The 17,015-nt window shown below is 44.4% G+C and overlaps 1 protein-coding gene across 5 annotated transcripts in view; it reads right to left on the reverse strand.

The window, feature by feature from the left end:
- Positions 1 to 17,015, reverse strand: part of SLC2A9 (solute carrier family 2 member 9) — an 87,989-nt gene that overhangs the window by 31,851 nt on the left and 39,123 nt on the right. For 4 of the 5 annotated variants that reach the window (XM_083698336.1, XM_083698335.1, XM_083698337.1 and 1 more), the window contains 4 exons: positions 10,646 to 10,744; positions 4,533 to 4,693; positions 2,683 to 2,807; positions 1,742 to 1,887 (listed from right to left, as the gene is read on the reverse strand). In XM_083698336.1, the coding sequence (XP_083554462.1) occupies positions 1,742 to 1,887; positions 2,683 to 2,807; positions 4,533 to 4,693; positions 10,646 to 10,744 (531 nt within the window). Of the gene's footprint in view, positions 1 to 1,741; positions 1,888 to 2,682; positions 2,808 to 4,532; positions 4,694 to 10,645; positions 10,745 to 15,188; positions 15,527 to 17,015 lie in introns of those variants that run through there. The other variant, XM_083698338.1, reaches the window with a different exon arrangement.

Genomic DNA, 17,015 nt, shown 5'->3' on the forward strand with positions numbered 1-17,015 from the left:
CCTGCTAAACCCTTTTTTGTTTAGGCAACCTACCTAGACATGTGAAGATGACATGTATTTTAATCTCTAATTTTAGTTCATAATGTATATGTTAGCTTTTGATTTTAGACATAATTGTACTTTTAAACAAACAAACTTATTTCTACCCTTGACCAAAAAAGCAGTGCAGTTTTGAAATTAAAATCAATGAAGTATTGAAAGAGTCGGAAAATGGCACCCAACTGCATACCAACTTAGACCAAAACTTGCCCTTCCATCTCTGGAACCATAATGCAAAATTTGGTTATGATATCTTAAGAGGGGTCCTCTTAAACACACAGTGAACAAACAGCTTTCCAGAATATATGGGTTTGTATTCAGAATAGACTTGCTCACATTTGTGTTATTCATATCTATTAAACTCAATGAGGACTCTTAGTAGGACTAGCATTGAATATCACCCATTGCTAATTTTTGCTAACCTGCCTAGAGGCTTTATTTACAATTAAGCAGTATACAAATCCTGTTCAATACATAATGTGGTTGACCTCCAAAATCTCCCCACATTCCAGAACAGTTACCCCGCTGCCCCCAGCCAACAAATTACACCAGTCCAAACATTCTCCTTGGTTGCAAACTGCAACTTCTACACTTTTTGCCTGGCTAAGGAATGAGTTGAAGTAGCTGCAGAGGTTTTCAGGAGAGTCCCCTTGTCCTTCAAGGGCATAGCTTGCTAGCTGTGAAGATGAAGAATCTGAGTGAAGCACAAAAAGGATGCTGTGGCTGCAGAGAGGACCTCAAAGCCCCTGATTAAAGCCTCCTCTTTGGGGGGATAGTCTTGCCTTGAAGCAAGGAGCTGCATTTAACAGACTGTTTTTGATCCCTTTCAACTTCACATCCCGTTTCAGATGTCTGCCTAGGGCGCCACTTAATCTCAAGCTGCCTCACGCTTTTTACCCATTCCAGTTCCATGCATCTGCTATATATGGACACTAAAGATCAATGCCGGAATAAATGAATAAAGAATAACATATTGAGATAAAAAACCGCTCAACGTATCAGATGCATTTACTCAGAGCAATATCGCCATCATGTGGTCATAACACCTGTTATCCGTTGCAGTCTGAAGTTAGGCTTGCTATATCCAAGACCTGTGGGCTCTTCCAGAAGGGCAACTCATAGCCTGGTTCAGACGTTTGTTGCACTTCAGCTGCTTTCCACACTTATCATTTATAGTTGGCTGGAATAGTTGCTGTTTGCTCCAAAGGTTTTAAGGGTGAATTTGCAGCTGATGACCCGCACCTTCAGTCACATGCCACTGTTACTGGGGTTTCCCTTTCCATGCTAAGGGCCGGTTGCACCCAAACTGAGAAAGGTTCTGCGGCCGCTGTCACACCCCTTATGCACCCACATGTTCCTCTAGTCAGTAAATATTGAACTTATGAGCACATGCATGGGGATGGCTCTTTTGCAGCTTTCTTATTTACTGTTTGCCTAGTATTGCAGAATTCTATCCTTGTGGGAGTTTGGAAAAGAGGAACTATGTGTCTGTCTGGGCTATGGAGAATCTGGTTATTGGGGGAAAAATTGTCTTGAGTGCTGTCTGGTGTATCTCCCCCCTGAGCTGAGCATGCCCCAGGATTCCTGCATTGCAAAGGGGTTGGGACCAGATGACTCCCAGCTGCGCTTCCAACTGTACAATTCTAGGATTCTAACTCAGCTTCATTACGACAGTAAAAGTGCAATTCACAATATTACAGACCTTCCCAAATATCTCAGGTAGTCCTAAAACTTGTCCACTGAAGACACCGACACAGATGAGGATTGCTGTAATTTGTCCTAACGAACCACGGATCTGTTTGGGTGAAATTTCACTCAAATACATAGGGAGGGCACTCAGAGATACACCTGTGAAAGGGGGCAGAGATAAAAGACAGCTTTTCGGTAAAAGAAGTTTAAAATCTAAAATATTATCAAACACTGTTAAAGCTACTATCTTCATATAGGTAAGTAGGAAGCACGTTATATATTTTTAGCAGTATTTAATATGACTTTCTCCACTATTTTTTATTCATATGCAGAAGCATTTACCAGCAAAGTAACCCATGTGTTCCTAAAGAACTATATAAGCAAAATTAGAAAACTTTCCAATATTTTTAGTAAGTGTAAGAAGCCACTATTCAAATTTAGTCATGGAGGCCAACCTTTGCATACTCTGTTGTATACTCGCTGTAACCAGGCCATAATTTGCAGAACACATTTTTCTCAGTTCTCCTGAAAAAGGCGAAAGATTTATATGATCTGAGGTGAAACCAGAGTATTTTCTCAGTTCTCCTGGAAGTGCTCATTCATCAGAGCACTTTAGGTCTTTGCAAAATGTTCACAAAAAAAGATTGCAATGCCCTGGATATAATATTATGAGGTTCTGCTTGAGATCAGGAAATCCCACGCAAGGGATAAGCAGAGAAATCAGCTAACTGCTCTGTTTTGAGAAGGATTACAACGTTCTGGTGACTGATATATCCTCTGCCAAGAAAACGCATCCCACAGCCTGGCTCTTGCTGATACATTCTATTTTTAAGCATTTGGGGTCTCTGACCCTTCTTCAGTCTCGGCAAGTTCAACTGAAATATCAGGCTCTGGGGTAACAGGGATTGCTCGGAATATACTTGGCATGAAAATGCAACATATACAAAGTCATACCTCCATCAATGCCCATTATGAATCGGCCCAGAATAATCATTTCGAGGACTCCTGCCAGTTGAGAGAATGCCATCAACAAGGCAGCCACAATGGCAAACACATTATTTAGCAGCAGTGTACGCTTCCTAAGAGAAAACAACATTACATGTTTGCAGCATCAGATAAACAGCAGCTTTTCACATACACAGTCAACTACATTTGTGATTAAAATACTTCAGTAGCAATTGCAAACAAGACAGAAGTCAAAGGTGGCCTGCTTCATGCAATATACCAAAGATGCACTAAACAGGCATTCTTCACTGAATCAATGGGCAAGGGCATAGCAAGGGTGAAACTACATCCAGTCACTTGGCAAAATGGTGGCCTTATGCCCAGTCCTTCCCTCGCCCTCTGGAACATCTACTGCACCCAGAACAAGTCTTATGACATCAGCCTGTGTATTTCTCCACACTGCCATCACCGGCATGGGAGGAGAAAACACATGGCTCAAGGATATCTGGATGAGGTAATGGTGGACTCAAGAGATCGTGGGCAAGCGCAACACAGGGCAGCCATTTTGGGTGGCATCCCCATGTTTCTGTAGTGCATCGTTGTGCCTTTAAAGACACAGTTGGTTCTTAAATGCAAGGCAGCTGCACCTACGGCCTCCAGGAACTATTCAAACACAGGCACTGAAATGGCTGGGAAAAACCATGCACTTCAAAGATACCGTTATGTGGCTAACAAAGTACATAACTTGAAGTACGGTTTGGCCCTTTGTGAGCATACTCCAATGTGCATGTTTATTAACTTAGATGGAAAGGTGAAGCCAGCCATCAGTCACAGGCAGATCAATTGGGGGTCAGAAATCCTTGCTAATCTACTTCAAAATCACCTGTAGATTCCAGTGTACCTTCTGCCCACGACTGACTACTTCAGTACCAGATTGAGGATGTAGGATGTATGGTTTTAGATCTAGACAGTTTCTTGGAAACAACTCTTCTTCCTTTATCACTATGTGCACAATTTGTCACCGTGCTGTCTGACAGGCTCACCACTATGTTGGATATCAAATTGGAAATGCTGTCAAGAAAAGACCTGGATAGAAAATCTCTCACTATGACTCATCTAGGCGTTTGGAAACCCCGATGTTATGCAGGTGCATCCATCAGAGAAACCGTACTGGCTATTGTTCCCTGTCGATTTAAGTGGCTAATCCAGGTTTGTTGTCGCATCATGTGTGAAATGGCCTCACTTGCTATCTGAACAGGGGATGCAGATCACATGCTTTGCATTCAGAAGGTTTAATTCTGGCATCTCCAGACACAGTGTTTAACTCTGTGTTTAACTCAAGTCTCTCTGATTCAGCTGAAGGCCGCTTCATATATTCGCATGACACATTTTTAAAGGTGATTTTCTGATGTTCCAATAGGGAAGTGGCCAACTGAGCATCTTCTCACAGACACACACAATATGACAATGTTCAGTGCAGTATGAAAGATACAGCACAAAACATGCAGCTTTCAACTTTTGGGTTATTGGTAACATTTAAATGATAAAAAGTAGCTCATTAATAAGACCAAATATCAAAGAAGCAGCATGACCGTATAGAAGGGGGAACCCTTCTATTTCGATTTTTTAAAAACCTCATTCATTCCTTCATATAAGTTATTACTTGGTGTCAATGTAACCATAACTATTTGATCTTGGGAAGTACCTAGATTACATTTTTAAAGGCAAGAGTCTTGCATATAGAGTTCTGAAGTAAAAAGAAGCACAAAGTAGAGAAAAGCATTTGTTTTTCTTGCTTTTGAGTCATCATATTACAAAAGAAAAGAAAAGAAAGTGACAAGACACATTTATTTGCTTACCGGCCAAAATACTTGACAGCTGGAGTAACAATTAAAGCCCCCACAAGCCCACCAATGGCAAAAATAGAAACAGATATAGTCCAGAGCAGGGTAACCGTTCCTTCTGGCATGGACTGGTTATATCTTCTTTCCCAAGTTTCATTGTAAAACTTCTTTACAAACTACAAACAACAACATTTAAAGTGATTAGAACCATGATGTCCAGTACAGATTAATATCATTTGAAATCTACCATTTAAAATTTTAAGTCAGGTTTATTTAAACTGATACTTTCATTTTTAAAAATTTCAAGTTATATTTTGTGTCCTTAAAAACAACAACTAAAACCCGAACTTCATACAAATATATTGGTGCACACAATCAATGAGCACAGGGCATAGATGGAGGGCTCTTTCCACATGACTAAGAATCCTGCCAAACGAAAAGTCTGGAGACACTAATGAACACGGACACTACGTGTGTTATGATGACTGACATTTTGCCAGCTCTTATTAACTGTATTGAGATTGTGCTTTTTTCTACGTTTAATGGAAGCAGTTTCTGAAGGCTGATCCTTGAGCAATAACATGCCAGAGCTCTTTGTGAAGCTGCCAGTTATCTTGCGTTTAACGTTAACAATATAGTCCAATATTATAGTAAAGCATTTATACTAATGAATGATCCTGGCAACGCACCCAGGGTGGCAAACCAAACAGCCATTTACAATAGCATGGTGCTATTTGCTATTTTGTGGTATTTCATGAAACTCACAATCTCCATACTGAAAATTAACAAATCACGACTTTTATGAGCTCCCAATGTTTGAAACTTCTGTCCCCTAAGAGCGATGTTGATTGTATCATTCCCACTGCTTGAAGGTTATACTCTTAAAATTGTTCCAAAATAACACCCGGAATGTGCTGATAGGGGTTATGTAATTACCTGGAACTGCCTGGGGCAAAAAAAAAAAAAAAAAAACAGGTTGGCAAAGGCTGCCCTTGGGAGCGGCTTGAACAAATACTTTTGGGTGCCCGCATTTCACTTCCAGACAGAAAAGCTCTCATCCCCTCAGGTTGCTACTGGAGGGAATGGTGCTGCTGTTGGTAGCATGATGAAAGTACAGTAAAAGCACCTGTTTCTTACAGCCACCTAGCCTGCCACAATTCTACAGGAGAAGGGCCGAATACATCACCTGCTGAATGCACTACTGCCAATGTTTACTGGATAAACTGCTGAAGCATGTAATGGATTTCACCAGCAAGCAAAGTGCAAGTAATGGGGTCAAAGGTGCGAGATAAACACAACTGCACCATGACTAATTCCAGCATTCCAGCTGAATAATAGCAAACTATACTATGTGCTACTATCAGAAACAGCTGGGCATGCAGAACCCGGCACACTGCTTCTGGCAGGTATGTGCTAAGCTTTAACTGCTGTGATGCAATGCTAGACTGACTGATTTCCATCTGAAAACCCATATGCTCTCAATTTATTTCCCAACAGCAGGCTACATTTCCTAGGGAAGATTCCTCCCAAACCAGATGTTCGCCAGCTTCTGTCCGCATTCCCCCAGGGGTGAGTTTAAAAGTTGCTCCACAACCTTTTTTTGATGTTCAGAGCCAGCAACGGAGAATGGAGCCAGACTGCTGGTACTTATGGAAAAGGTTGCAGAGCAGCTGTTAAACTGACTTCTGAGAGAAAGCCAACAAGCTTGGGAACATCCCGTTTGGCTCCCAGGGTCCGAGGGTGAAAGTGTTTTAATTGCTTAAATGAGGATGGAGTAAAAATAAACCATAGCAGAACACAACAGCCAGTCAAAGAAGCCAAAACCACAGAGGAAAAGGCATATGTCAGCTAGACATTGGGAGAGGGACCCAACTTCCAGGTGTTTCTATGCGAACGCTAGAAGCCTGGGAGTCACTGCCGTTTCAACGATGGCCTCCCATTTTATTGATGTATTTTACAAGGTGCTATATTTTATGGAAGTGGAAACCACCCAATGGTTTTGATAGGCAAAGGGCAGGATAAAAATGAGTGAGTAAATAATAAAGCAAACAAGCATCTGAGCCAAGATGGGAGAGCTGAATAATTGTTTTTAAAGGAGAACATAGAGTAAGCATTAAGTGAAGCCTGACAGACTGCAGAGAGCCAAGGGGTATGGAATCCATAGAAAGGGCAGAAAAGGACACACAGGAAGTGAGGTCATTCCATACATCCAACAGAGCATCGTTGATGTTAAGTAGAACTCCCCAAAGCGACAGACTCTGCCACAGGAGCAATGAGGGTGAGGATATGAGGCCCAAAGCAGAGCGAACTCTTCTATCAATTCTCCATTTGCTTCCTGGGTAGCCATGGAACTACTGAGGCTTCCAGAACAAGTGCATTTTGCAGCAATAAGATCTGCTAAATCAGCTTCTGTAGCTGCAAGTTTGAGAACAATATCTATTAGGCACTTGTTAGAAGGATGTGTCAAAGGACATTTTTTGCCCACTAATTTTTTGAGGGGAGTGGGGTGTCTCCCAGGCATAGAAGCAATCCTGGAGCTCCTGGATGAGCCAGTAACTATGGGGTAATCCATCTCACAAATTGCCTTGTAGGTCATTTGTGTCTTCACTTTCCCCATGGAAACATATTCACATTTCTACTGACCGGGTGACAAGTCAACTTATGTGAAACTAAAATCTGCTTTTCCACTACACAATAGTAACACAAAAAGGGTTTCTAAATCCATTACATGCCTTTCTACCGTTGTATTTGCAATGTTTCGTGGGTTCTGGGTTATCTCATTCTCCCCTGTCTTTTAACTCCTCTTCTGTGCCTATGCCCCCCCTTCCACCCAAATTCAGCCCTCCCCTCCCCACTGTTGCTGTTCTTCATTCTGGGGTACAACTTTCTCTCCTTTCTGTGTGGATTGACCTGGAAGTCTCTTTGTCCTCAGGAGTCTCCAAGACTGAGTTGTTAGTTGTGTTAGTCAGTAAAGGTAGTAGGCTGGCTTTTCCTTTATTGATGGGAGGGGGGGGAGTCTGTTCTGAGGGAATGACAGTCCCACCCTCTGCCCAAAGCACATGATGTACTATTCTGCTGCCTATGAGCCACTGTCACAATCTGCCAACAGCTTCACCACCAAAAACAACTCACGGCAGAGCCACCGGTGCCTGCTTCTGTAACTGCAGAGAAAAACCAACACCAGACCTAGAAGTTTATCTTCTTCTCCTTTAAAGGAAGAAATTATGCAGCTGACTCTCCCATGTTTGGAGAAATCGTAGGGGTCAGCATACCTGCAAGTGCAATGGATGAGCCTCACCCTAGGAAAACCACCTTTTTACAAGGGCAATGGCATCTGCCCTGCCAGGGATTTCCTCCTCCTTAAAAAGAATCAACGTACTCACAGCAAACCACTTGCATGGCTGATAGAGCTGATAGCAGGGCAAGACAAGCGAGGCCGATTGCCGAAACCCATTTTTAGCTAGACATGGAAAATAAGTTTAATCAGAGCATAGTAGCAATCTAAAGGTGCCATGAAAATATGTGGGGGAAAGAGAAGGAAGAAGAGTGCATATGGGGTCGGGTGACAATGTTTCTGTTTTACTTAATATATGTGTGGGGTTTGGTGTCAGCGTTGCTTGTGCAGGTTCTCTGCTATTCACTTGTGTTCCTTTGGTGGTGAGAGACTTTGGGGTTGGCCTGGGGTGTAGTTGTTCATTTGTGGTTGGTTGTGGTGGTCTTTGTTTTCGTGTGTGAGTGGGATGGATGGGTGTTTTGGATCAGCTTAGCCATATTGATTCGTATGCTATTGGTGGATTTTTGTTGTTGTCTTGTTGGGCTGTGTATGTGATAAAGGGGACCCATACCGGGGTGAAGGCATCTTCTTCTATTTGTCCCCGTGTCGGTTTCAGTTTATTGGTTAATTTTTCTAGTAAGGCTGTTTCCCATACTGTTTGATACCACTGATCCATGCTTACTCCTGACAGGTCTCTCCAGTGTCTGGTTATGATGTTTCTGGCTGCTGAGAGTAGGTGGGTTATGAGTTCTTTGTGATGTAAATGGGCATTATTGTCTTGGAAGATGTTAAGTAGGGCCAATTCTGGGGTACTTGCTTATTTATATTACATATTTTTTGTATGTCGGTTGTCCAGAATTTTGGGGCACTCCCACCACATGTGGAGGTATGTGCCTGTGGAGGTGCACCCTCTCCAGCATTTAGGTGAGGTTCCTGGGCATATTAGTGTTAGTTTTGTTGGTGTTAGGTACCACCTGTAGGTGAGTTTCAGAGTGAGTTATTTCCTTTTTATTGATATGGATTTAAAGGGGGGTTTAGACCATATTCAGGTCCACTGGGTGGGGTTAATCTCATAGCCTATGTTGTCCTCCCATTGTTTTTTTGATTGCGTCTAGGGGGTTCGTGGGGTTTTGGAGTAGTATTTTGTATATTGCTGATACCATCGCTTTGCCGTGTCCCTTTGTTGGCAAACTACAATTAATGCAGAATGTGGCAGCTACACTGCTGACTGGCAGTGGTCGTTGGGACCATATAGCAACAGACCTAAAGCATCTACATTGGCTCAAAATATATTTCTGAGCACATTCAAAGTGTTTGTGCTGACCTTTAATGCCCTAAATGGCCTCAGCCCTGTTTAAACCCCACGATCAATGGTACCAGATACAGTGGTACCCCTGGATACAAACGGGATCTGTTCCAGAGCCCCGTTCACATCCTGAAGTGAACGCAACCCGCGTCTGCGCGTGCTGCGATTCGCCGCTTCCGCGTGATGTCATTTTGACCATCTGCGCATGTGGGGGGGCGAAACCCAGAAGTAACGCATTCCGTTACTTCCGGGTCACTGCGGAGCACAACCCAAAATCGCTCAACCTGAAGCAACTTCAGCTTGAGGTATGACTGTACTGAGATCCAGCTCCAAGGGCCTTCTGGTGGTTCCCTCACGGTGAGAAGTAAAGCTACAGGGAATGCGGCAGAGGGCCTTCTTGGTAGTGGCACCTGCCCTGTGGAACGCCCTCCCATCAGATGTCAAAGAGAGAAACAATTCTACGACTTTCTGAAGGCAGCCCTGTATAGGGAAGTTTGTAATGTTTGATGTTTCATTGTGTTTTTATATCTGTTGGAAGCCACCCAGAGTAGCTGGGGCAAACCAGTCAGATGGGTGGGGTTACAAATATAATGAGGATGATGACAAATATTGTTCTTGTTTTATAGTTTGATTATGCTTTATTTTGTGATTGTATTTTAGTTCATGTAACTTGCCCTGGGAGGTAAGAAATACCATAAATAAACATACAATGGAACCTAGGTTGTCGAACGCTTCAGAAGTCAAACGTTTCTGCTTTCGAATGCTGACAACCTGGAAGTGAAAGCTTCCATTTTCAAACATGCCTCAGAAGTTTAATGGCTTCCGACATGCGTTTCTCCATTTTTTCCAATTGATTTTGTCAACTGTCCATTGAGCCTCGATTGTTTAATGTTTTGGAAGTTGAACAGTCTTCTGGAATGGATTAGGTTCGACAACCGAGCTTCTACTGTACTACATGTGAAATGTTGTGGTTATATTGCCCTCTACTGGACTTAGGGCATGGTTCCTTTTAATTACAAAAATATAAATGAATGAATGGCTTCAACAAGGTTTGCAGTTTATTTAGCTTTGAATATTAGAAGATATTTGGTATGATGCAAAGTAAGTGAGGATAAGTTAATCATAAAACTATGCTTGTTCTTTGTCAAAAGACCAAGAAGTGATATATTGCTATTTCAACTCCTTTTACAGATATTTGTGGAAAGAGCTAATTACTCCACGATAATAATCTCACTGGGGCATTTAGCTGATTTTGACGTGGCTTTTCTCCCTTGCAGGCTGAGACAATGAGGTGACAATCAAGTCCACAAATTTTTCAGCAGCTGACAAAATAAGGGTCACTATGGCACTTAAGATTCAAATTTGTATAATGGTTAACTCGGTAACTTTCAAAGTTTGATGTGCTATGTATATAAATTGCAGTGGCTGGCAGTTGATAAAGTAAGATTCTGTTTCTCCATCAAACTAACAATCCCATATGTAACAAGAGAGATTGCACCAAACTGAGCCAACCTGGACTTAGAGGTTTGAGAACTTTTATTCACTCACCACGGTTGGAGCATTCACTACCGAAAGGTTGTAGCCGTACAGGAAGGAGGACCCAAAGGCTCCGGCCAAAGAAGCAACAATGAGACTAGCGGACCAGTCCTAACATGAAAAAAGAAAAATGGAAACGGTTGAGATATTGTAAATCAATCAATCAATCAACCAATCAATCAATCAATAATAATAATTTATTTATATGCTGCCCCATCTGATTGAGTTGTCCCATTCACTCTTTGCAAAGGAAAAAGAGGAGACCAGGTGAGGACAAATCACACATGGTTTTTTATAAAAATGTGGTTTACAGTTTTTACAACAAAGGATGCTTTAAAATCCAGCTTTTGGAACAAGTACCATATCTTTTGAGTACCATTTATAGAAATAAAGATGGGGGGGGGGGAAATACCCTGCCAAATTCTATATGAGCTATAACTAGTACAATAAGAAATCATAATTTTAGAATAAGCATCTGTATTTAAAACATTATTATATCTTCTTTCATAATCAAAACACATCGTAAACATAAATTCTTCCAGTTAACTGAAATATGCTGGTGTAGCAGGTACTGAAAATATCTTCTTCAAAATGTTTGCACAAGCATATTATGTAGGGATGTTGCTCATTGATCAGCCTTTAAACTGAGAAATCAATCAATCAATCAATCAAACAAACAAGTAAATGCATTTAAATAAATTTGCATTCCTTTCCACTTCCTGTCATAGTAATATAGCTGACGCAAATCAGCTTCAAACACATGTCCTAAACTAACCATTTCACTCATTAATTGGTCCCCACACATTAATAAACAAGACCCGACTTATGTCCTGATCCAAGCTTACAACTTCTGGGTATGTATTATTTTAAGGAACACATTAGCAACTTTTGATCAACGTGCTCTTGGAAATTCCTTCAAAACAAATCCCAACCTGGCCCTGCCATTTTCCATAAGAGTATTGGCAAAATGCCCTCGGAACCTTTCCGCAGTCCCACAAGCTGCTGTGGTTGGTCAAAGTAAGCTTTTATTAAACTATTAAAGAAACACAACCACTTTTGAACTGTCTCCTAAGGTTGTGTCATAAAGCACCATGGGAACCAGTTGGCTGAAGGGCAGGATAAAAAAGTCTTAAATGCTATTTAAAAATGTGTAACTTTCTCTTAATGAGTAGCTAGACAGCCTAGAAACATGCCCACACCAATTTGTTTGCTCTAATCCACTGTCAGCATTAGAACAGACTCCCTGAGAGTTTCAGATTAGAAATGAGATTTTGACTGCGCTTCATCGTCTCATACAGATTTTCGTAGAAGTGTTTTTCAAGCAGCCATTTCCAGAGAGTGGCTAAAACTGTGACGGTTCCTTCTCTCATCTTCACTTTGACTATGTAACAGCTCAGCTTTCACCACTTTCCTGGCACCTGTCCATTGCAGATCATTTGGGCCGACCTATTGTCATGGTGATGGATTTGATTAAAGTGACAACAGAGCAGAGTTATTAAAAGTCCATAGGTAAAGTATCTGATTGCTGTTAACCATGAACTCAGCATACTGTGTTTCACCAAACCTAAAGTCCAGATTTTGTGCTAATAATAGCCTGTCATAGTTTGTTAGCAAAGCACTGGGTGTTTGAATGCATGATATACATACATACAAATAAATAAATAGAAGGCAGATGGAGGATGAGATTGATACCTTAAGACGGGCCAGTATTTCCATGGCACAGACAAAATTTAACAAACTTTGAAGGATTGTTGTAAGGCTAAACTCACTACTCCACATTCTTCAAAAGATGCAGAGGTTCCAATTAAACAGTACTTGTGATTGACAATATCCTTTATTTTAATCAGAAAAGTACTTTGCCACTTAAACAGGGCTTTGTTTTGATCAGCATGCTGCCATTTTTTATGTTCTGTTCTGACAACACATGTGACTGAGACATGTGCCACCATGGCTAGGCCAGACCTCTCAAGCAACAGGAATACAGTAGTTGGTGCACCACCTGAAGCTGGTCAGATACCACCCTGGCTACAGCCACTTTGAACAGGACATAGCAAAACCAGAGCCAAAGGACCCCAAACTACAAATCTGTGTTGTTGTTGTTTTTTAGGGAAGAGCTATGCAATTCAAAACAATCTGAACCCCTGTTCCTGGGGAGGTCCTCTTCGCCACTCAGATAACTGAATTTTCTGAGTTATCACATTATAGAAAGGAGAACTCTGCATGCCACCCACATATGGATAACAATTCACTCTAAAATTGCTGTTCAATCTCTCCCAGCACATTCACATCGACGGGAGATAAAAATGATCTCTGTGGGACATCAAAAGTCAAGGCGTTGTGTGAAAATCCCTTTCTGCCACCAACAATCTAGGAAGCGCCAGAAGAACCATAAAACAGAGCACCCAGCAAGGCTGTCAAGCAGAATATCACGGCTGATGGTACCAAATGAACCCTGAGAGGTCCAGCAAGGGATGAAGTCCACTTGCAGAGTTTCTGGTATAGATAATCTAGGGCAGCCAAAATGGTCTCCAGTCCAAATCCAAGCCAGAAGTTAGACTGGAATGGGTCCAGAGATAATATGTAGAAAAATATATAACACTCTGGAACATCCAAAGCATTCGAAATACACAATGCTAATAATCCTTACAAGCAAAACATTGCTAGGCAAGCCAATCCCTAGGTATGGGTCAGTCCCATAACTGGGGGGAGGGGGGGACTCAGAGAAAAGACTCAAGAACTCGGAACAGGAGCAGATGGTGTGGTGAGATGCCAGCTCTCCCTTGACCTTATCCTGGATGAGAGGGGGACGGGGGCAAGGCGGTGGGAGGTGCGCTGTGAAGACCTCCCTCCCCACCCCTTCTACCTTCTGGTAAGCACCAGAAACATGACTGTCCAAAGGTGAAGTGAGCACGGCCAGCCCACCATGCTGCCCGCTACTGCTCGGAAGAACCAGAGCAGAAGAACCAAGGTTTAAAGTGATCTAATTAAATACAGTTAAAATAACATGCTATTTTCTGAAATTTAAAAATAAGGACCCAATGCTTATCAATTATTGCAGTTTCTTTGCCCTTGTTGCCCAGGCACTGCAGGTTCATTCACAATACAATCTGCACATATAAAAGGGCTTTTATTTTAAAAATTAACTGAAAATTTGGGGAAGGTACCGGGAATCTCCCCGAGCCCTCCCCACAGCTGTGGCCCTGCACGTAAAACAGGGAGTGTGGCTCAGAGGACGAGTGTGTACACAAGGCAGCTGGAGAGTTTAAGGCTCATCCTCATCATGATTTGAAGGGAGAACTTCCTAGCTTATTCCTTTAACCGCTGATTACATATATGCACTCTGGATTTCAAGAATCCCCCCCCCCCAATAAAATTCTGGGAACTGTAGTTTGCTAAACTGCAGCTCTGGAACTGAAGCTCTGTGGGAGACAAACAATAGTTCCCAGGATTCTTGTGCTTTAAATGTATGGTGTGTGCACATGTTACACCAGTAATTGCCAAAATTCTGCAGGGGTAGATGTATGGTGCTGTTCCTGTTCATGCATAACATGCTGCTAAAGACATAAAGACCAGTGATAACATATATCAAAGGCACACTTTAAGGCAAAACACCACCTCTCCCCCACCCATTCCTCCCCACCACCATGTTCGGCGTTGGCCCTAGTCTGGGGAAGCCAACTGGGCTCTTCTTGAGGCTGCAAAATGTCTCTGGCTGGCACTGGGAGAAGAAAGCCTGAAACTGGAGGGAACTACAGCTCATTCACAAGTTCTGAGGCTTCTTTTCAGCCGCCGGGAATGACAGCTAAAGGGTTAAACCAAGGGCTTAGTGGAGCACACAGGTAGAGATTAAAGCTGGTGGGAGGGAAGAACAGAGCAGAGAACTTTCCCTGCCTGCTCTGTTTACCCTTCCTCTCTCTCTGCCCCTTCGGAGAGGGCTAATAATAACCAGCCAGCTCATTTCGATACACTTCTTCTTCTTGGGCGACAGTACCCGGTGCCGGGCAGTATTTTTAGCTCTGCTATCCAACAGCTGTTGCGCCAAAACTCCCTGGAAAGGGAAGCAGTCCGCGTCTGCAGGGCTCTGGTGCAAGTCCCGCGGCCCCCTCTGAACGTTGCTGCTGCGCCAGCCCCACTCCCCCCCCCCAGCGAACGGGATCCGGCCAAGAGCCGGGCTGGCGCAGGAGGAGTCCCCAAGGGATCGCGCCTGCTTTGTTGTCTCTGGGGATTATTCTGTGCAAGAATCTCCCCACTGAAACGCGCGCGCGCGCAGCCACAGGTTGTGATGCTGGCCTCTGGGCTCGTGCAAAGCGCACTTTCCAGTATCCAGAAAAACAGAGAGGGGGCAGCCGCGCTCTCCCCACCTGCCACCCATCTGAAGAGCTTCCGCGCCCCGTCCCCCCTTCCCGCCCCGGAAAACGCGAGCGCCAGGCGACCTCCGCGCACGCCCTGGGCGAAAAACGCGTTGCGCGAGGGTGGGAGCCGCGGAAAAGCCACGTGGAGCGCAGCTCTGCGCGCCGGGCTCCGCAACCCGGAGCCGCGCGGCGGGGCTCCTTACGTTTCGCCTTCCTCTCTGGCTGCCCGTGCGGAGCAGCGGGTCCAGGTTGGTCATGCTGGGGCGGCGCGGGGCCTTCTCCTCCGGCGCGCCCGGGGCACATGGGCAGTGGCAGCGGCGGCGGCGGCGCCCCGGTACCTGCTTGGCTGCGCCAGGCGGGCGGGGCGTTGCAAAGGTGGAGCGAGGCGAGGCGCCGCCGGGCCCCGCGGCTCAGCAGCCCGGGGGAGGGAGCGGCCCTGCACCGCCTTCTCCGCCAGATCCGGCCAACGCAAATGCGGAGCGGCGCCGGAGTCGAGCCGCGCAGCCACCGGGGCGCAGTCGGCGGCAGCCCGGGCTTCGCAGGCATGGTGGGGCGGGGGGGGGGGGGCGAGACGCTTTTGGAAAGGGGGCTTCCCTCTGCCGTGCGCCGCTCCAAATAGCTCTGACTAGTTGCTGCGGAGCCACGGAGAGGGGTCGCAAGATCACCCCTCAATGTCAGGCTGCTTAGAAACATTCTCGAGTAGGTTGCCGGGGGTGTGGATGGATGCGAGGAAATCCCCGTCCACGAGACCGGGGGCGTCGGAGGCACTTCGCTTATTGCCTCCTGCTTCCCTTCGGTGAAAGAATCCGATTGTTCTCGAGCACATGGCTGAGCTCCGCTTCTCAGCATGTTATGCAACGGCTGCGCTGCGTCATGTTAACGTCCGATTAAGGAAAAGGGGGGGGGACCCCACTCGCTTGTTTTGTGCACTGTGTAATGTTCTCCAGTAAAGTCTGAAGGGGCAACATCTTCAGGAGCCCGGGGGGGGGGGTCTGCGTGGGGGAGTCAGGGCATCATCACTCTTGCAGGTTACCTCCAGCCTGTTTGGCAGGAGGGATTCAAGCGCATGCCAAAACTTGAGGCTTGCACATGCATGCCCCGTTGCCCGAGCGCAACAAATCAACTTTAGAACATGAACTTTGCAGTTTGGAAAGCGATGGAGAAAGGCACTGGGGGAAACGTGGGGCAAACAAAGAAGTTAACCAGAAGACGTGCAAACATCCTAAAGCAAAGCCAAAGGAATGATGGATGAATGTCATGGCCATGAACAGCCCCACATAGTAAGCACCCCTTTGCAGGAGAGTGGATGTGAACTGGGACTTTTTCACTTGTAAGCTTCAAATTGGTTTGTGCCACAAATCAATATGTAAAACTCTGATTTAAAAATGTTGGTTATAATGTAGATAGACGCAACTATTCTTCCTTCTTGCTCCCATTAACAGTGTTTACATATAACACAAACACAACAATCCAGCTACAATAGTCCCCTATTGTGGTTGGATTGTTGTAGCTTTTAGTTTAGGAAAGGTATACTTTTTGTACTTTCTGCAATTTCAATTTTTACACTGTGGGGCCAGATTTGAATATTTTGAAACTATATCTGGTCCAGAATTCAACAGTGACCATGGAATCATAGAGTGGTAGAGTTGGAAGGGATCCCAAGGGTCATCTAATCCAACCCCCTGCAGAAATGCCATAGTGGATCTGCATCAGCACAGCCAGACATCTTCCTCTGCCCCAGCTGCAGCAAAACATGTCTCTCCTGTATCGGTCTCTGCAGCCAAAGCAGGTGCTGCAACTCTCCAGTGGTTGGACTTCGCCCCCAAGGTTGTCCTCCTCCATTGTCTCCCAAGACAGATGCCAGCAATAATAACATTACTGAGCCCTGGCCAGAAAAGGCAAGAGAATCCAACCACACCCAGCTATAAATGCCTATCAGGCTGCCAGGAAAGGCAGCTAAAGGACACCAATCCATTCTCAACTACAGTCGTACGTTGGCTCCTGAACACCTTGGGAGTCAAACGTTCTGG

Source organism: Podarcis gaigeae (assembly GCF_964106915.1).
Source record: "Podarcis gaigeae genome assembly, chromosome: 9".
In the NCBI taxonomy this organism is placed as follows: Eukaryota; Metazoa; Chordata; class Lepidosauria; order Squamata; family Lacertidae; genus Podarcis; species Podarcis gaigeae.